We start from the raw sequence: 20,915 nt of genomic DNA, 5'->3' as shown, positions 1-20,915 counted from the left end.
TATTCTGTCCTCTCCTTCATCCATTCTACTGATGAGATTTTCTACAGAGTTTTTTATTTCATAACTGTGTTCCTTATTGCTAGTAATTCTAAATGTTTTTTCTTTATTAAATAAATATTTCCTTATTTATGTCTAGTATTGACCTGTGTCTTTGCTTCCTTTGATTTCTTCTTTGAGTTCTTTGAACATATTTATAATCATTCTTTTGAAATCTTTCTCAGGCATTTCCTCTAACTTGTTCTCACTGGAGTTCATTTCTTATGTATTAATACTTTTTGGTGGATTTACATTGTCTTGATTTTTGGTGTTTCTTGTGTTATAATGTATTTGTTTTTGGATTCTGCATTTTTTTTTTTGTTGTTGTTGTTTTTGTTTTTGTTTTTCAAGGTAGGGTCTTACTCCAGCTCAGGCTGACCTGGAATTCACTATAGAGTCTCAGGGTGGCCTCAAACTCACGGCAATCCTTCTACCTCTGCCTCCCAAGTGCTGGGATTAAAGGCGTGCACCACCACGCCTGGCTTGGATCCTGGATTATTTAATAATTGGATTTTCTAGTTAGCTGGGTATTATTAGATGTATCAATCAATCTGATATTATATATGTTCAGGGTAGGAGCTTAAGGTGCTTGGTGTGGCTCTCAAGACTCTCAGAGTATCTACAAGAGTGTCTCTAGGTGTTGGATTTGCTATTATAAGAGTGTTCAAGTAGGCTGAGTAGATCCAAATACAGATAGTTTCTAAAATTTAACTAAACAATATATACTTTCATTGAAAATCAGTACAGAGTATTTATCCAAGAGAAGGTATTGTGACAGTCAGATCCTCTGTCTGTCCCTTAGGCTGTGTGTTGCCTCACCCACTCCCTTAATCCTGACAAGTAGGTTAAGATTCTGGTCTGTAGAGGGTTCCAAGTCAGCTTGTCCCTTATGTAAGCCACTATAAATCAAGAAGCAACAAATAACAAGCCCAAAATACAGCTTATTTACTAGTGGCAAATCTGACCATCCATCAGATTTAGCATATAATTTATCCTGATATGGCAGGTGCAATTAGCACTTCTGGTTCAGTCCTATATACCAGGTTTATTAAGCAGGCACTGACCTGGTATAATCCCAGTTACCTTTTGGGATGATTTTGGCCTTAGTTATGCTTGGGTCCTGCTGTTGGTTCAAGTAGATGTGGCCAGGTCCCTGGAGCGCTGCTCTGTTCATTGGAGCTGGGCACTGGTGGTGGTGGTGGGGAGGCAGGGAGGCTGCTGATGCTACTCTAGATCTCTCACTGTTCTATGTGTTCTTCTACCTTGTGATCTGCTCCTCCATTGTTCACTGCTGTTCTCACTTCACATTTCTTGAGTTTGTGGAGAACTCTGGTGTGAGTGGAAAATCCCCTTACCTGACTTTTCCTATTGCTCAAGCTGTTCCTGGTGGCTGGCTAGTGTGCTGCTGCCATGGTCCCGTGGGTGGACCTCCCAGAGGCACTTCTGCCGGCCTGTGTGGGCTCTGGATGCTCTGGATCTCTCCTATTTCTCCGCTCCTATTTCAATTTCCTATACACCTCACTTTTTAGTAAAAATGTGTATTTTTCTTTTCTTTTTTTTTTGGCTTTTTCCCCCCAGGCTGCTTTGGCGTGGTACCTACACTGCCATCTTAACTTGAAGTCTCCACATACTTTTAATCTGCATTTCCCTGATGACTAGGGATATAGATCATTTGTTTAGATGTTTATATGGCATCTGTATTCTTTTGAGAACTCTCTATTTGTTCCATTGCCCATTTTTTAATTGGGTTGTTTGATTTCTTATTATTATTTTATTTATTTGTATATCCTAGATATTAATCCTGTCAGATGTATAGCTGACGAAGATTTTCTCCCATTCAGTAGGTTGCATCTTTGCTCATTTTGCATTGTCCTTTGCCATACAAAAGCTTTGTAATTTCATGAGGTTCTAGCACTTGATCTGTGATTTTATTTCCTGAAAAATTGGGGTTATATTCAGAAAGTCTTTTGTAATACCAATATGTTGAAGGGTTTCCCCTAATTTTTCCTCTAGCAGAGTATCAGGTTGGATATTAAGGCCTTGATCCATTTGGACTTTATTTTTATTTATTTATTTATTTTTTCGAGGTTGGGTCTCACTGTAGCTCAGGCTGGCCTAGAAGTCACTATGTAGTCTCAGAGTGGCCTTGAACTCATGGCGATCCTCCTACCTCTGTCTCCTGAGTGCTGGGATTAAAGGCGTGTGCCACCATGCCCAGCTGGACTTAATTCTTGTGCATGGAGATAAGAATCTATTTTCATCCTTCTACAGATACATATCCAGTTTTCCCAACCCCATTTGCTGAAGAGACTGTCTTTTCTCCAATGAATATTTTTGGCTTTTTCCTTTTTGTTTGTTTGGTTTTTGAGATAGAGTCTCACTCTAGCCCAAGCTGACCTGGAATTCAGTATGAGACTACTCAGGATGGCCTCAAATTCTCAGTGATCCTCCTACCTCTGCCTCCCAAGTGCTGGGATTAAATTTTGGCACTTGTGTCAATGATCAGGTGGCTATAGCTACCCCAACTTACATCTGAGTCCTCTCTTCTGTTCTACTGATGTACATGTCTGTTTTAGTGCCAGTAACATGCTGTTTTGTTACTATGGCTCTGTAATATAGGTTAAAATCAGGTATGGTAATACCAATAGACTAATATTTGTTGCTTAATTTTTTTTTTTTTTTTTTAGATATACAAGGGTTTTTGTACTTCCAAATGAATTTTTGGAGTTTTTAAAAATCTATTTCCATGAAGAATGGCATTGGAATTTTGGTGGGGATTGCACTAAATGTGTAGATTGTTTTTGGAAAGATTCCATTTCACAATGTTGACTCTTCTGACCTAGGAACAAGGTATGTCTTCCCATTTCCTAGTGTCTTTTGCAATTTCTCGCTTGAATGTTTTAAAGTTTTCATTGTAAGCCGGGCGTGGTGGCACACGCCTTTAATCCCAGCACTCGGGAGGCAGAGGTAGGAGGATTGCCATGAGTCCAAGGCCACCCTGAGATGACAGAGTTAATTCCAGGTCAGCCTGGACCAGAGTGAGACCCTACCTCGAAAAACCAAAAAAAAAAAAAAAAAAAAAAAAAAAAAAAAGTTTTCATTGTAGCGATCCTCCACTTTGTTGGTTAGGTTTATTCCAAGGTACATTATTATTAGTGTTGTTGTTATTATTATTTAGATGCAATTGTGAGTGGGAGTGATTCTCTGATTTCATCCTCTGTATGTTTATATGTTTATTGTTAGCATAAAGGAAGGCTATTGATTTCTGTGGGTTTTTTTTTTTTTTTGTATCTTGCTACATGGATGTAGGTGCTTATCAGCTCTAAGAGTTTGCTGATAGAGTCTTTAGAGTCCTTTATGTCAGCTGTAAATAATGATAACTTGATCTCTTCCTTTCCAATTTGTATCCCTTTTGTGTGTGTCTCTTGCCTTATTGCTATGGCTAAGTCTTTTGGTACTATATTAAATAAAAGTGGAGACAGTGGATACCCTTGTCTTGTTCCTGATTTTAGTGGAAAAGCTTCAAGTTTTTCTCCATTTGGTATTACGTTGGCTATAGGTTTGTCATAGACTTTATTATGTTGAGATATGTTTGGTCTATTCCCAGCCTCTGTAGGACTTTTATCATGAAGGGATGTTGGATTTTGTCAAATGCTTTTTCTGCATCTAATGAGATGATCATGTGATTTTTATCCATCATTCCATTTATATGATGTATTACATTTATCTATTTGCATATGTTGAACCACCCCTGCATCTCTAAGATAAAGCCTACTTAGTCAGGTGAATGATCTGATATATTCTTGTATTTTGCTTGCCAATATTTTGTTGAGAATTTTTGCATCTATGTTCATGCAGAAGATTAGACTATAGTTTTCTTTTTTTGTTCTATCTTTGCCTGGATTTGGTATCAGGGTGATGCTGGCTTCATAAAAGGAGTTTGGTAGGATTCCTTCTTTTTTTATTTTATGGAAAAGTTTAAGAAGCATTGGTGTTAGTTCATCCATGAAGGTATGATAAAATTCATCAGTGAATCCACCTGGGCCTGGACATATTTTAGTTGGGAGATTTTTTTAAATTCTTCTTTTCAATTTATTAATTAATTTTTATTGACAACTTCTGTATCAGACAGATTCAGGTTCGCTGATATGAACTTTCAGACCAGGCACAGTTATGGAGGAAGGAATTTATTGAAGCTTATAGATCCAGGGGAAGTTCCATAATGGCAGAAGCTGGCCTGCCTTCACAGGCCCAAGCTGACAGAGAGAAAAGCACAATCCAAAAAGTCAAAAGCCACGGAACACTTCAGGAACTCCTGCTAGGCACACTTTGCATATCTTTAGATTGAAATCTGAAACCCACCACCATGCTTTAAGATCACCCAGTTACATTGCCTCCAGCCAGGTGGCTACAGATGCAAACTACAAATTTCTACAGAGTTTTTTAGTTCATTAACTGTGTTCTTCATTGCTAGTAATTCTGACTGGTTTTTCTTTATTATTTCTATTTCCTTATTTATGTCTTGTTTTGCCTTCTTTATTTCATGAAATTGGTGTCCTGCATCTTCCTTGATTCCTTTGATTTCCTCTTTAAGTTCCTCTTTGACTCCTTTGATTTGTTCTCTGACTTCTTTGTACATATTTACAATCATTCTTTTGAACTCTTTCTCAGGCATTTCCTCTAACTCTTTCTCACTGGAGGACATTTGTGATGCATTAATACTTTTAGGTGGGTTTATATCGTCTTGCTTTTTAGTGTTTCTTGTGTTATAATGTATATATTTTTGCATCTTGGATTAAGTTAATGCTTGGATTTTCTAGCTAGCTGTGTATTCTTAGCTGTATCAATTGATTTGATGTAATATATTTTCAGGGTAGGACCTTAAGGTGTTAGGTGTGGCTCTTAAGACTCTCAGAGTATCTACAAAGATGTTCTTAGGGGTTGAGTTTCCCTGCTATAGGAGTATTCAAGCAGGCTGAGTGGAATAAAATACAGGTAGATTCTAAAATTTAACTAAACACTGTACACATTCAATCAAAAACAGCCCCAAGTATGTATGCAAGAGTAGTTATTATAACGACCAGATCCTCTATCAACAAAGAGGTTAAGATTTCTCGTCTGTTCAGAGATCCAAGTCAGCTTGCGACCAAGTGAGACCCTTCCCTGGTGCAATCCCAGTTACCTTGGATGATTTTGGTCTCAATCAAGTTGCTGCCTGGGTCGTCGGGCTGCTGTTCTGATTTCTGGAGCTGGGCACTTGCTTTTCCTGTGGGGCAAACCGAGCCTGGCAAGTGTGGCCCTGCAGATCAGCACCCCTGCTGCTGGAACTGCTGCTGCTCAAGCTGCCCCTGCTGGGACTGTAGCCACTGCTGCTGAAGATGTTGCTGCTGGACCCACCGCTGCTGCTGCCTCTGCTGCTGCTGTAGCTGCCACTGCTGGAGCCACCACTGCTGCTGAAGCTGCTGCTGCTGTGTCCACTGCCGCTGCTCCCCCTGAAGCTGCTGCTGCCGAGTCTGCCGCTGCTGCCACTCCTGGGTCTGCTGCTGCTGGGGCCGCTCTTACCGGTGCTGGAGCCGCTGATGTTGCTGCCGAACTCTGCTCCTGCTTGGGTCCTGCTGTTGGCGTGGCTGGGTCCCGGGCTGCTGTTCTGTTCGCCCGAGCTGGGCTCAGGCGGTGGGGAGGGGAGGGAGCCGCAGCTGCTCTGGTTCTCTCGCTGCTCCAAGCGTTCTTCTCCCTCACGGTGTGTTCCTCCGCTGCTCACTGCCGCTCTCCCCTCACGTTTCCCGAGTTGCGGAGAGCGCCGGTGTGAGGGAAAGTGCCCACACCTGGCTTTTCCTGCGGCTGGAGCTGAGCCTGGCGGCTTTCTGGTGCGCCGCAGTCGCGGCGGTTGGTCGAGCTGCCGGAGCCGCTTTTCCCACCTGTGCAGGCTCTGGATGCTCTGGAACTCTTCTACTTCTCCGCTGTCGCTTCAATTTCCTCTACACCTCACGTTTTAGTAAAAGTGTGTATTTTGCTGAGTGTTTTTGGTCTTTTCTCCCCCTAGGCTGCTTTGGCGTGGTACCTACACCGCCATCTTAACTGGAAGTCCTCCTTCAGGTTTTTAATAGGTGTGTGAATCAGGCTTTACAGTGGTTCATTTTCTCTTCTTTAATTTGTATCAAGCCCATTCTACAATGAGGAAATGTTGCTGGAACTCTTTGTTCTTCTTTGGTTTTTCAAGGTAGGGTCTCACTCTGGCCCAGGCTGACCTGGAATTCACTGTGGAGTCTCAGGGTGGCCTCAAACTCATGGTGATCCTCCTACCTCTACCTCCCAAGTGCTGGGATTAAAGGCATGCGCCACCACACCCGGCTTTATTTGTGTCTCTTAACTCTTTCCTTTGGTCAGATTTCCTAAGAGTTTATCAATCCTGTTATTCCTTTCAAAGAACCAACTCTTTGTTTCATTCTTTGGATTTTTTTTTGTCTGTTTCATTAATTTCTGCCCTAATCCTTATTATTTCTTCCCATCTACTGATTTTGTTTGCCTTGTTCTTCTTTATCCAAGGTCTTAAGGTGAAGCATTATTTACTTGAGACCTTTCAAATTTCTTTTTTTTTAATTTTTAAATTTTTATTAACATTTTCCATGATTATAAAAAAAATCCCATAGTAATTCCCTCCCTCCCCCCCACACTTTCCCCTTTGAAATTCCATTCTACATCATATTACCTCCCCATCTCAATCATTGTACTTACATATATACAATATCAACCTATTAAGTACCCTCCTCTCTTCCTTTCTCTTCCCTTTATGTCTCCTTTGTAACTTACTGGCTTCTGCTACCAAGTATTTTCATCCTCACACAGAAGCCTATTCATCTGTAGCTAGGATCCACATATGAGAGAGAACATGTGGTGCTTGGCTTTCTGTGCATGGATTACCTCACTTAGTATAATCCTTTCCAGGTCCATCCATTTTTCTGCAAATTTCGTAACTTCATTTTTCTTTATCGCTGAGTAGAACTCCATTGTATAAATGTGCCACATCTTCATTATCCACTCATCAGTTGAGGGACATCTAGACTGGTTCCATTTCCCAGCTATTATAAATTGAACAGCAATAAACATGGTTGAGCATGTACTTCTAAGGAAATGAGATGAGTCCTTTGGATATATGCCTAGGAGTGCTATCGCTGGGTCATATGGTAGATCAATCTTTAGCTGTTTTAGGCACCTCCACAGTTTTCCACAACGGCTGGACCAGATTGCATTCCCACCAGCAGTGTAGAAGGGTTCCTCTTTTTCCACATCCCTGCCAACATTTATGATCATTTGTTTTCATGATGGTGGCCAATCTGACAGGAGTGAGATGGAATCTCAATGTAGTTTTAATCTGCATTTCCCTGATAGCTAGTGACGTAGAACCTTTTTTTAGATGCTACTATGCCATTCATATTTCTTCCTTTGAGAATGCTCTATTTAGCTCCATAGCCCATTTTTTTGATTGGCTTGTTTGATTCCTTATTATTTAACTTTTTGAGTTCTTTGTATAGCTTAGATATTAATCCTCTATCAGACAAATTTCTTAATATAGGCATTAAAGCTATAAATTTCCCTCTTATTGAGTGCCTTCATTGGGTCCCAAAGGTGATTTAGATTGTTTTTGTTTATTTTTATTTATTTATTTGAGAGCAACAGACAAGGAGAAAGAGGGAGAGCGAGAGGGAGAGCGAGAGAGAGAGAGAGAGAGAGAGAGAGAGAGAGAGAGAGAGAGAGACAGAGAGACAGAGAGAGACAGAGAGAGAATGGGTGTGCCAGGCCTTCCAGCCACTGTAAATGAACTCCACATGCTTGTGCCCCCTTGTGCATCTGGCTAACATGGGTCCTGGGGAATCAAGACTTGAACCAGGGTCCTTAGGCTTCACAGGCAAGTACTAAACCACTAAGCCATCTGTCTAGCCCAAGGTCCCAAAGGTTTTAATATGTTGTGTTCTCATTATCATTGGACTCTATGAGTTCTTTGATTTCCTTCTTGACTTCTTCATTGACCTATTCATTATTTTGTAGTGTATTGTTTAGCTTCCATCATTTTGTGTACGTCCTATAGCTTTCCTTGCTATTGTAGTTTGATCCCATTGTGACCAGATAGAGTGCAAGGAATTATTTGTTTTCCTATATTTGTTAAGTTTTTTTTTTTTTGTGTGTGTGTCCTAATATATGGTCTATTTTAGAGATGTTCCATGTGCTGCTGAAAAAAATGTGCATTCTGCAGCATTTGGATGATATGTCCTTTATATATGTTAGGTTCATTTGTTTTATGACCTCATTTAATCCAGATGCATCTCTGTTTTATTTTTTGCCAGGATGACCTGTCAATTGATGAGAGTGGGAATATTGAAGTCACCCACTACCACTGTGTTTGGTGTTATCTGTGACTTCAAAAAAAATTAAATTGGAAGCCCCCATGTTAGGTGCATATATGTTTAGGATTGTAATGTCCTCCTGTTGGAGTGTGCCCTTAATCAATATAAAGTGACCTTCCTCATCTTTCCTAGCTAATGTTGGTCTGAAGTCTACTCTGTCAGATATTAGGGCAGTGACCCCTGGTTGATTTCTAGGCTCATTTGCTTGAAACACCAGTTTTCAAACTTTCACCCTAAGATTGCATGCATCCTTTGTAGAAAGGTGAGTTTCTTGGAGGCAACAAATTGAAGGATCCACTCTAGCCCAGGCTCACCTGGAATTCACTATAAAATCTCAGGGTGGGGGCTGGAGAGATGGCTTAGTGTTTAAGCACTTGCCTGTGAAGCCTAAGGACCCCGGTTCGAGGCTCGGTTCCCCAGGTCCCACGTTAGCCAGATGCACAAGGGGGCACACGCGTATGGAGTTTGTTTGCAGAGGCTGGAAGCCCTGGCATGCCCATTCTCTCTCTCTCCCTATATCTGTCTTTCTCTCTGTGTCTGTTGCTAAATAAAAAAAATAAATAAATAAAAATCTCAGGGTGGCCTTGAACTTATGGCGATCCTCCTACCTCTGCCTCCCAAGTGCTGGGATTAAAGGTGCATGACACCACACCCAGCTAAGATCCTGCTTTGTAACCCAGTCTGCAAACCTATGTCTTTTATTTGGGGCATTGAGGCCAATGATATTAAGGGTTATTATTGGGCTTGAAAGATGGCTTAGTGGTTAAGGTGTTTGCCCGTGAAGCCAAAGGACCCAGGTTCAATTCCCCATGACCCAAATAAGCCAGGTGCATAAGGTGGTATCCCCACTCTCTCTCTACCTCTTTCTCTCTCTCTGAAATAAAATGTTATAAAAATATTAAAAAGCTATTATTGAGAAGTGTGTATTTATTTTTGCCATGTTCCTTGTTTTGTAGTTCTTCTGGTTTTACCTTTGCTGTATTGTATCAACTAGTATTTGAGTATGGTTTGCTTTTTCCAGGTTCCTTATATGTGTGCTTTTTTTCTTCTCTTCAGCATGGACAATCCTTTCAAGTATCTTATGTTTTGTCTGTGTTTTTCTTCAAATATTCCTTTAGCCTGCATTTGTTGTGGAATGTCCTTATTTCTCTGTCAATTTGAATGGATAGCTTTGCAAGATAAATTAACCTTGGTTGACAGTTGTTATCTTTCAGAACTTGAAATACATCATCCCAAGCCCTTCTGGCTTTTAACGTGTGGGTTGAGTAATCTGCTGTTATCCTGATGGGCTTGCCTTTGTATGTGACTTGATTTTTCTTTGTAACTGCTTTCAGTGTATTTTCTTTGACTTGTATATGCTTGAGTCAATCAAAGGAGTCAAAGAAGACACAGGAACCAACTTAATGAAATAAGGAAGTCAATACAAGACATAAGTAAGGAGATAGGAAAATAAAGAAAAACCAGTTGAAAATACTAGCAATGAAGAATGTAGCCAGTGAAGTAAAAAACTGTATAAAATCTCACCAGTAAAATGGGTGAATGAGAGAACAGAATATATAAACTAGAAGACAAGGTGGCAGATCTAACAGTCCAACAAAGAGAAAGACCAACTAGTAGGAAAGTATGAAATTTAAAGATATTTGGGACACTGAAAAGATCAAACATAAGAAGACAGGGTATAGTGGTTAAGATGGTGGCGTAAGAACCATACCAAAGCAGCCTAGGGAAGAAAAAGCCAAAAAAAAAAAAAAAAGTAAAAGAAAAAGAAAAAGAAAAAGAAAAAGAAAAGAAAGAAATTAAAGTGGCAGCAGAGAAGTAGGAGAGATCCAGAGCATCCAGATCCACACAGGCAGGCAGAAGCGGCTCCAGCAGCAGCGGCGCCAGGTCCGCGGGGCCACAGTGGCCAGGCTCAGCTTGAGCCACAGAAAAAGCCAGGTGAGGGGATTTTCCACTCACACCAGAGCAAACTCATGAAACATGAAGGGAGAATGGCAGTGAACAACGGAGGAGCAGATCACAAGGTAGAGGATCACTTAGACCAGTGAGAGACCTAGAACCACCATCAACAGCCTCCCTTCTCCCACAGCCAGTGTACTGCTCTGGGCGAACAGAGCAGCGGTCCAACACCCAGCCAGCCTACTTGAACCCACAGTGCACCAAAGAGGGACCCAAGCAGGAGCGCAGCATAACTGAGACCAAAATCATCCCAAAAGGTAACTGGGATCACACCAGGTCAGTACCCACCTAATAAACCTGGTATATGGCCGTGAATTGGAAGTGCTAATTGTACCTTCCATATCAGGATAAATTATATGTTAAATCTGATGGATGGTCAGATTTGCCATTCTTAAATAAGCTATATTTTGGGCTTGTTATTTGTTGCTTCTTGATTTATAGTGGCTTTGTTTCCTCTTTTGCTGTACATTAAGGAAGGGTCTCACTTGGTCACAAGTTGACTTGGAACCCTCAACAGGCCAAAAATCTTAAAATCCTTGTTGATAGAGGATCTGGTTGTCATAATACCTAGTCTTACATAACTGCTCTGTGCTGTTTTTCATTGAAAGTGTATACTGTTTAGTTAAATTTTAGAATCTGCCTGTATTTTGCTCCATGCAGCCTACTTGAATAATATCATAGCAGGCAAACTGATATTTGTTAAAAATGCCAAAAATACTCATTGGAGAGTATTTCAGCAAATGGTGCTAGGAAAACTGGATGTGTGTCTGTAGAAGGATGAAAATAGATTCTTCTCTCTCTCCAGAACTTAAATAAGAAATCAAACAAGCCAATTAAAAAATGGGCTCTGGAACTAAATAGAGAGTTCTCAAAAGAAGAAATATGGATGGTATATAAGTATCTAAAAAAATGTTCTACATCCCTAATCATCAGGGAAATGCAGATTTAAACTACATTGAGATTCCATCTCACTCCTGTTAGATTTGCTATCATCATGAAAACAAATGACCATACATACTAGCGAGGATGTGGAAAAAGAGGAACCCTTCTATATTGTTGGTGAGATTGCAATCTAGTCCAGCCATTGTGAAAATCAGTGTGGAGGTTCCTAAAACAGCTAAAAATAGATCTACCATATGACCCAGCTATAGCACTCCTAGGCATATATCCAATATATATCTCATTTCCTTAGAAATACTTGCTCAACCATGCTTATTGCTGTTCAATTCACAATAGCTGGGAAATGGAACCAGCCTAGATGTCCCTCAACTGATGAGTGGATATTGAAGATATGGCACATTTATACAATGGAGTCCTACTCAGCGGTAAGGAAAAATGAAGTTATGAAATTTGTAGGAAAATGGATGGATCTGGAAAGGATTATACTAAGTGAGGTAACTCAGGCCCAGAAAGCCAAGGATCACACGTTCTCTCTCATATGTGGATCCTAGCTACAGATGATTGGGCTTCTGTGTGAGAAGGAAAAAACTCAGTAGCAGAGGCCAGCAAGCTAAAAAAGAGATATAAAGGCAAGAGAAAGGAAGGGAGGGGGGTATTTAATAGGATGGTGTTGTATACATGTAAGTAGAATACATTAATGGGGGTGAAAAGGCCCAAAGCAAGGTCAGGGGAAGAGATCGAGTAAAGAGAAGGTGGAGGGAGGGCTAATCAAAGTCTAAGAGGATATAAATAAATCATATGGAATACTCTGGTTTTGAACAATGGAACACTCAGGAGCCGTAGATTGTTGCTAGAAAATTTCCAGTGCCAGGGGTGGGATACCTTCCAGTGAGTTATTGGCCAGGGAGGTCCCTGATGTCCCCAGAACATTATAGGCCATTGCCGAGGCCCTTGGTTTCCCACCAGGTACAGATGGTAAGACCCTATTGCTGAAGACTCCACATACTTGGGCTGCAAGGCCACTGAGAAATCCTGCTGGAACTAAGCTGATAACCTCCACCATGAAGACCAGCTGACAGAAAGCCGGAAAAAGCCATTCTGCATGCAGTTCAATGCAAGAAAGAGAAAACACCAGTGTAGATACTCAACAGTGGACACTGCAAGCCTTGTATTTGTCCAGCCAGGTAAAATGACCCAACGGGTGCAATAGTGGCATGTCTGTCATGGTGGAAATCAGCTGCCCTCTAATTTGACTGGATGTCTGCTCCATGGGAGGGAATACATCCCTGATAGTGAAAACTTAAAACAGGGGTAGTCATGAGCCCTAGGGTATAATGTCTGCTGCTGTCTGGCTAAATGTATATAGTATGCTTATCAAACTGCCCAGGAAGCACTTCTCTTAATGTTCATACCCTTGTATTAATGCTACTCTCACTTTTGTAGAAAATATTTTCTTTTCAGATGGCAGTGACCTTGGGATGACTCAGAAGGTATCATGGTGCTGGAAAGAACTGACCAGTGTGTTAGTACCGTAATATCTCTATCACACCTTCCAAGCCTCGGGGTCTAATGTGGAAGAGGTGGCGGAAAGAATGTAAGAGCCAAAGGAAGGGTAGGACTCCTTACAACGTGCTCCCTCCTGACACAAAATGGCCTGGATATTCATGACCTCACAGTGCCTGACACAGTGTGTGACACCTACACAAGACCATCATAAGAGGAGGAAAAGATCATGACATCAAAATAAAAGAGTGACTGAAGCCGGGCGTGGTGGCGCACGTCTTTAATCCCAGTACTTGGGAGGCAGAGGTAGGAGGATTGCCGTGAGTTCGAGGGCACCCTGAGACTTACATAGTGAATTCCAGGTCAGCCTGGGCTAGAGTGAGACCCTACCTCGAGAAGAGAAAAAAAAAAGAGTGACTGATTGAGATGGGGAGGGGATATGGTGGAGAATGGAGTTTCAAAGGGGAAAATGGGGGGAGGGAGTGTATTACCATGGCATATTTTTTATAATCATGGAGGTTAATTAAATTTGAAAAAAGTAAAGAATTCAGGGTATAGTAGGAGAATTAGGCATTACCATGACTTTACTATGCACATTAAATGGTTTACAAACAAGTTTAAATTTATGTTTTTCATTAGAGTATGTCTTTATTTTGTTTGCTAAATTAACATCTACTTGTACACTTACAACATTCTGTTTTCATCCTGTGTTTATAAAAGTAGCTTACAAGGATTTGATGTTTCATCCTTTTACTAATGAAGACTGTAATAACCTATAGTTAAATTACATAATTAAAAACCTATAGTTAAATGCTAAGTTTATATGCTTTCCTATTTAGGTAAGACTTCACTTATGAGATTAAAAACTTATTTTAATAAACAGAAGTTTAAATCTTTTTATAAAATTTGAACTAACCCGTAGTCTCAGCCTGGCCTTGAACTCACAGCAATCTTCCTACATCTATCTCCCGAGTGCTGGAATTAACAGTGTGCACCACCACACTTGGCATACCACTGTTTTAAAAAACAAGTTTTTAGAACAAAAATAAATAGACATTTTTCTTTATACATATTTTAAATTGAAGACTGCCAGCAGTCCTATCTAGCAAATTTAATTTTTTTTTTTTCAAGTTAGGGTCTCACTCAAGCTCAGGCTGACCTGGCATTCAGTATGTAGTCTCAGGGTGACCTTGAACTCATGGTGATCCTCCTACCTCTGCCTCCCCAGTGTGCCACAATGCTCAGCCTAAATGTCATATTACCATTAGAGACACCTTGTGATTTGGGTTAACTCTTCATATCCAAATTATACAAAAGATCAATCTCGAATAATAACAATATTAATGGTGTTTTATAACTTGAACTGATATTTATTAAGCCAATACTTAAGGTGTCTTATAAAGCAGTTGAGATCAACAGTGACTCCTACTAGAGTCCCATTTCTGGCTCTAAAATAATAAATAAGATTTAGTTATGTCCACAAAACCTACAAATCCTAATTGTAACAGATCTGGCTTTTCATTTCTAGTCACTGTTAGGTCAGGACAAAACGGAGTCACAGCAGGATGACGATAGAGACATAAGGAAGTGGGTCACCCATATTCTGCAAGGAACCACCCAGCCATTATCCCCTCCTTGCCTAACAATGCCCCAGGTCTAGGTTTCCTGCCCCCTTATCTCTCAGGTCCCCTGGTCACTGTTCTGGTCTCACACCCTAGCTATGTAAAATGGCTAATGTAAAGAACAAAGGTATTCCTTCCCTTCCTCACTTTCCCTCAACTGAAGAGCTCTGTATAGCCACTATCTATAACCTCAAAGTAGGCTGTGCTCCACTCTTGACAGTCAGTTCTGGTGGCTCGTGTTTTTCCCAAATAAAAGCTTCCATCTTTGCCTCAGAATGGTCTCTGTGTTCTTAGTCACTCCCAAACCTTACCTCTGGTGCTGTGACTTGGATAGCAAGGCTTCTGGTTACCCTCTTGGGCGACCAGTCCTCCATAACCCTGACCAGACCATCAAGCTGCTTTTGACCCTCTGAAGGCTTTGGGTCATCTCTGCCTCATACAGGCTCACACACCCACCATGATTCAGCCTCATGTTCTTCCCTTCTCCATCTCTTCCCTCTTTCTTGGTAAGTGTCCCTCTTGGGTTGGCCTGTGCTTGGGGTTCACCCCTCCTTGTGAAAGCCGTATCAGCATGCCAGGCTACACACCTCGGGGGTTAGGCTCCAACCCCAAGTCTCAAGAAAGATGCACTAGACACCTCAGGATCTACTCTGATCTACTGTATCCTAAGGTGCGCCTTTTGGTTCAGTTACCACTTTGGGACACCCCCTCTCCCTCTCTCTTCTCTCTCTCCCTCCTGAGCTCTCATCTTCCACTGCCAGCTACTTTCATCTTCCACTGCCAGTGGCTTTCACCATTGAGAGCACAGTCACCCTCCTTGCCCACTAGCTGGCTAAAAAGCTGACAGTTTCAACTTGTACGGTCTCTGCTGTGGGAGGTGCAGGACCCGTTCTACTGATAGGCCAAGGGTTCGTATTGGTGTTCTGTGTGTGTAAACCCCGCTTAAGCCCTGGTTTTCTGGTTTATTTGTTCTCCCACACTTGTTTTGTTCTTTCCCTGTCTCAAGAACTTAAAGCCTCCTAGGAATCTTTGACATCTTTTCTTTCTCTGCAACTCTGCCTGGTCACAATATAAGCTGGACAATGGGTCCAAATGGCCTGAGATGGTACTTTTTTTTTCTTTTTCTTTTTTGAGGTAGGGTCTTACTCTGGCTCTAGTCCAGGCTGACCTGAAATTCATTATTTAGTCTCAGGCTGGCCTCGAACTCACAGTAATCCTCCTACCCTGCCTCCCAAGTGCTGGGATTAAAGGCAGCTATACCCAGCCCTGAATTTTTTTTTTTTTTTTTTTGAGGTAGGGTCTCGTTCTAGCCGAGGCTGACCTAAAATTCACTATGTTGTTTCAGGATAGCCTCAAACTCATGGTAATCCTTCTACCTCTACCTCATAAATGCTGGAATTAAAGGCATGTGCCTGGCTTGATTCTTTTTTTTTTTTTTTTTAAGCACAAATTCACCAGGGCTAGTAGAAAAATTTTAAGTTCAAAAAGACTTTAATTTTCTTAATTATTCCTCATATGTACCATTCCACATTGTGGAAATAAAATATGCAGTCTGGATACAACATTGAGGTTTCCAAACAATGGCACAAATGCTTGTAACTTGACTTTATGTATCTGTAACAGATTAAAGACTTAAACTGCAAGTGTTTTACAGATGAAACTTTACATTTGAACATTATAGGCATGCCAGAACTCTGAACTGCTTCAAAGAGAATATTTAGGAATCCATCCATACATAGGTCTGTTCCAATCCTTTGGTCAGTGCAGTTGCACTCTGTATGCACCTATTAGCAACTTGACCTAGGGAAAGAAAAATGTATGATATGTCACTACAGAGCTCTAAGGCCCACCTAGAAGAACAGTATCACTGTTTTACAACAACAACAAAAAAATTCCACATATTTGCAAAGTGGTATTATACAAATAAGTTAACAGAATATTTTGTAAGCCTAGACATACAGTGTCAATCAGTTCCCAAGGACTCCACCTCTAACACTGCTGACTATGAATGCCCTTAAAGATTTAACTTGGGGGCTGGAGAGATGGCTTAGAGGTTAAGCGCTTGCCTGTGAAGCCTAAGGACCCCAGTTCGAGGCTCAGCTCCCCAGGTCCCACGTTAGCCAGATGCACAAGGGGGCGCACGCGTCTGGAGTTCGTTTGCAGAGGCTGGAAGCCCTGGCGCGCCCATTCTCTCTCTCTCCCTCTATCTGTCTTTCTCTCTGTGTCTGTCGCTCTCAAATAAATAAATTTTAAAAAAATTAAAAAAAAAAAAAGATTTAACTTGGACTATAGCAGCAAGCTTGCCTGAGGAAGCTGTGAGACAAAAGGATTGCTGCCAATACCAGGTTCTTCAGGGCTACATGACAAGGCCTCTTCTCCAAAATTAATCATCCCACTCCTATCAAAGCAGCAATTTGAATAGTAATCCCAAATATGAAGGATTTTCACCTTGGCAGAGGGTGCTTCAGTCAACCTTATAAAGAGTTTATTGGGGCCTGGAACAGGGCTGAATGAATAAACAAAATGACTATCCTACAGTAGAAAGAAAAGTAAAGTCAGTATTTTTCAACAAGCACATTTATGAACAGTAAGACCTCATAATCTAAAAAAACAGAGACCAAGGCTAAAGGCCAAGACAAAGTCCAAGGCCACCCTAAGACTACATACCTGGGCTACAGTGAGCCATACCTCGACAAACAAAAAATAAAATAAAAACACGTTTTTAAATAGAGACCAAGAAATTACTAAGTGGCCAGTGATATCAAAATTATGTTTGTTTAGTTTTTGTTATGTGGACTTTTAAAAAAAATCCTCTTGGCTCAACCTCCCTAGTGCTGGGATTACAAATGTATATCAACATGCTGGGCCATATGCATGTATTTTTGATTTTTTTTTTTTTTTTTTGTTTTTTGAGGTAGGGTCTCACTCTAGCCCAGGCTGACCTGGAATTCACTATGGAGTCTCAGGGTGGCCTCGAACTCACAGCAATCCTCCTACCTCTGCCTCCCGACTGCTGGGATTAAAGGCGTGCGCCACCACGCCCGGCTCTTTTTTGGTTTTTAAGGTAGGGTTTTGCTCTAGCCCAGGCTGACCTGGAATTTACTGTGTAGTCTCAGGGTGTCCTTGAACTCACATTAATCTTCCTACCTCTGCCTCCTGAGTATTGGGATTAAAGGTGTGTGCCACCATAGCTGGCTATTTTTTATTTTTCCTCTCTTTCTTTCTTTCTTTTTTTTTTTTTTTGGTTTCTCGAGGTAGGGTCTTGCTCTAGCTCAGGTGACCAGGAATTAACTATGTACTCTCAGGGTGGCCTCGAACTCATGGCAATCCTCCCAACCTCTGCGTCTTGAGTGCTGGGAAAGTAAGTGTGCTCTAACTTTTCTCTGGGTTTATTAAAAAGATACAAATTATAAAAGAAAAACATATGCTGCTGTAAATTTATGGCCTGTCTGGTCTAGGCCAGCTAGGGCTACATATCAAGACCTTGTCTCACAAATCAACCAACCAACCAACCTAGTATCTAGATAAATCTTTAGGGTTATAAATCTAGCTCATATGCAGCACAAATGATGGCCTGGGTTCAATTCCCCAGTACCCATGTAAAGCAAGATGTGTCTGGAGCTCATATGCAGTGGAAAATGGGTCCTAGCATTCCTATTTCCCCCACCCCCACTTTCCTTGCCAATAAATTTAAATTTCTTTTAAAGATTGTCTAGGGTGCTGGAAAGATGGCTTAGTGGTTAAAGTGCTTACTGGCAAAGCCAAAGGACCAAGGTTCAATTCCTCAATACCTATATAAAATCTGATGCACAAGATGGAACATGTGTCTAGAGTTTGTTTGCAGTGGCTAGAGGCTCTAACATGCCCATTCTCTCTCTATCTGCCTTTCTCTCTCTCAAATAAATAAAATATTTGTTGGGCTGGAGATATGGCTTAGCGGTTAAGGAGCTTGCCTGCAGAGGAAAAGGACCTAGGTTCAATTTCCCAGGACCCATGTAAGCCAGATACACAAAATGGAGGATGTGTCTGGAGTTTGTTTGCAGTGGCTGAAGGCCCTGGCATACCCATTCTTCCTGTCTCTGTCTCTCTCTGTCTTAAATAAATAAATAATAAAAATAAAACAAAACTGATTTGGCATGGTAGCACACAGATATAATCTCTGCACTTGAGAGGTCAGTCTGGGCTAACAGTGTTTCAGGGCAACTTGGACTACAGTAAAACCCTGCCCGGCACCTGCCCCCACCACATAAAAACAACTCTTACCAGAAAAACAGGAAGTTGAAATTTATCATTTAAAACTACAGCCTGTACACTGCATGGTCCACAGAGACGAGCTATAACTTCTTTACCCAAGAAGTTAGCATGGAAAATAAAAAGCAGGATACCAGAGCCTGAAGAGAGATGGGAAAAGATTAATGCACAGGTCTGTTACAATCTGAAGGGATTAGGTGCATCCTTACAAAACAAAAAAGCTGGTTTCTGGTAGACTCCAGCTGATACTCATGCTAGCAGCATGGCAGGCCTCCAATGTCAACATTTCTTTTCATGTTCTTATAATTTTGTGTGGTCTTACAGTTTGCTAATCACAGAACTCTACTTTTTGTCCACATAATCCCTTACTGATGGCTCCTGAAAAAAGCCTTTTATTATGACTTTCTACAATGAAATTATTTCAATTAAAAAATTCTTGTGTTAAGGCCCTGAGTTTGAAACACAGTACCAAAATAATAATAATAATAATAATAATAATAATAATAATAAAAAAAAAGTGAATTAAGGCTAAGGAAATTTCACTGGGTAAGAGTGCTGGCCACATAAACATAAAAGCCTTAGTTTCAGCCCCAGAATCCACATAAAAAGCTGGGTGTGGCCACATGTGAGTGTAACCTGAGTCTCAGGGAGGTAGAGACATGAGACAAAGTAAAAGATAGGCCAGCCAGTCTAAATGAAAAATAGCAGTTAAGGTTCAGTGTGAACTCCCATCTCAAGAAAACAATTAAGAGTAAGAGGAGTTCATCAGACATTCTACTCTGGCCTCTACATATCTGTGCACATCCCAAATATGCACCACCCATAAAAAAATGAAAGCCAACTGTTGATGTCTATAATCCAGCAATATGGGAGAATGAGACAGAAGAATCACTGAAAGTTTGAGAACAGCCTGAGCTACAGAGTGAAGACCAAACTCAAATAACAAAATAAACAACTTCCAGTTAAGATGGCAGCATAGTAGCCACACCAAAGCAGCTAGGGGTTATGAAAAAGGTGGCACATGCATCTGTAGCTCATTTGTGGTGGCTGGAGGCCCTGGTGTGCCCTTTCTTTATCTTTCCCTCTCTCTATCTGCCTCTTTTTTTTTAATTTTTAATTTTTTTAAAATTTATTTGAGAGCGACAGACACAGAGAGAAAGACAGATAGAGGGAGAGAGAGAGAGAATGGGCGCGCCAGGGCTTCCAGCCTCTGCAAACGAACTCCAGACGCGTGCGCCCCCTTGTGCATCTGGCTAACGTGGGACCTGGGGAACTGAGCCTCGAACTGGGGTCCTTAGGCTTCACAGGCAAGCGCTTAACCGCTAAGCCATCTCTCCAGCCCTCTATCTGCCTCTTTATCTCTCTCACTCTTTCTCAAATAAATAAAACAAATATAAAAAACCCTACCATGGGCTGGAGAGATGGCTTAGCAGTTCAGCACTTGCCTGTGAAACCTAAGGACCCCGGTTCAAGGTTCCATTCCCCAGGACCCACGTTAGTCAGATGCACAAGGGGGCGCAAGTATCTGGAGTTCGTTTGCAGTGGCTGGCGCGCCCATTCTCTCTCTTTCTCTGCCTCTTTCTGTCTGTAGCTCTCAAATAACAATAATAATAAAAAAAACCCTACCAATCAACAGCAAGAAAGACTATAGAACATATACAAAATCATGGAAACTAAACAGTACACTACTGAATGATGAGTGAGTCAGTGAAAAAAAATATAAGGAACCTGGAAAAAACAAACCATACTCAAATACTAGTTAACATAAGAGAGCAAAGGTAAAACTGGAAGAACTACAAAACAAGCAAAACGGCATACACACCTTTCAATAATATCTCTTAATATCAATGGCCTCAATGACCCAAACAAAAACGTAGGTTTTCAGACTGGGTTAAAAAGCAGGATCCGGGCTGGAGAGATGGCTTAGTGGTTAAGCGCTTACCTGTGAAGCCTAAGGACCCCAGTTCGAGGCTCGGTTCCCCAGGTCCCACGTTAGCCAGATGCACAAGGGGGCGCACGCGTCTGGAGTTCGTTTGCAGAGGCTGGAAGCCCTGGCGCGCCCATTCTCTCTCTCTCTCCCTCTATCTGTCTTTCTCTCTGTGTCTGTCGCTCTCAAATAAATAAATAAATAAATTAACTAAAAAAAAAAAAAAAAAGCAGGATCCTTCAATTTGTTGCCTCCAAGAAACTCACCTTTCTACAAAGAATGGATACTATCTTAGGGTGAAAGGTTGGAAAACGGTGT

The 20,915-nt window shown here is 41.2% G+C and overlaps 1 protein-coding gene across 1 annotated transcript in view; it reads right to left on the bottom strand.

Annotated features, from left to right (window-relative positions):
* Positions 1-15,891: 15,891 nt before the first annotated feature.
* Mphosph8 (M-phase phosphoprotein 8) overlaps positions 15,892-20,915 on the bottom strand; it is a 113,129-nt gene continuing 108,105 nt past the window's right edge. The window contains exons 12-14 of the mRNA XM_045145517.1: positions 18,683-18,810; positions 16,868-16,951; positions 15,892-16,219 (exon numbers count right to left, since the gene is read on the bottom strand). Of these exons, the coding sequence (XP_045001452.1) occupies positions 16,178-16,219; positions 16,868-16,951; positions 18,683-18,810 (254 nt within the window). The 3' untranslated portion in view covers positions 15,892-16,177. The remainder of the gene's footprint in view (positions 16,220-16,867; positions 16,952-18,682; positions 18,811-20,915) is intronic.

This window comes from Jaculus jaculus, chromosome 3 (assembly GCF_020740685.1).
Source record: "Jaculus jaculus isolate mJacJac1 chromosome 3, mJacJac1.mat.Y.cur, whole genome shotgun sequence".
Classification (NCBI taxonomy): Eukaryota; Metazoa; Chordata; class Mammalia; order Rodentia; family Dipodidae; genus Jaculus; species Jaculus jaculus.
Note: the sequence above shows the minus strand (reverse complement) of the source record. Positions and strands in the feature narration are given on the sequence as shown.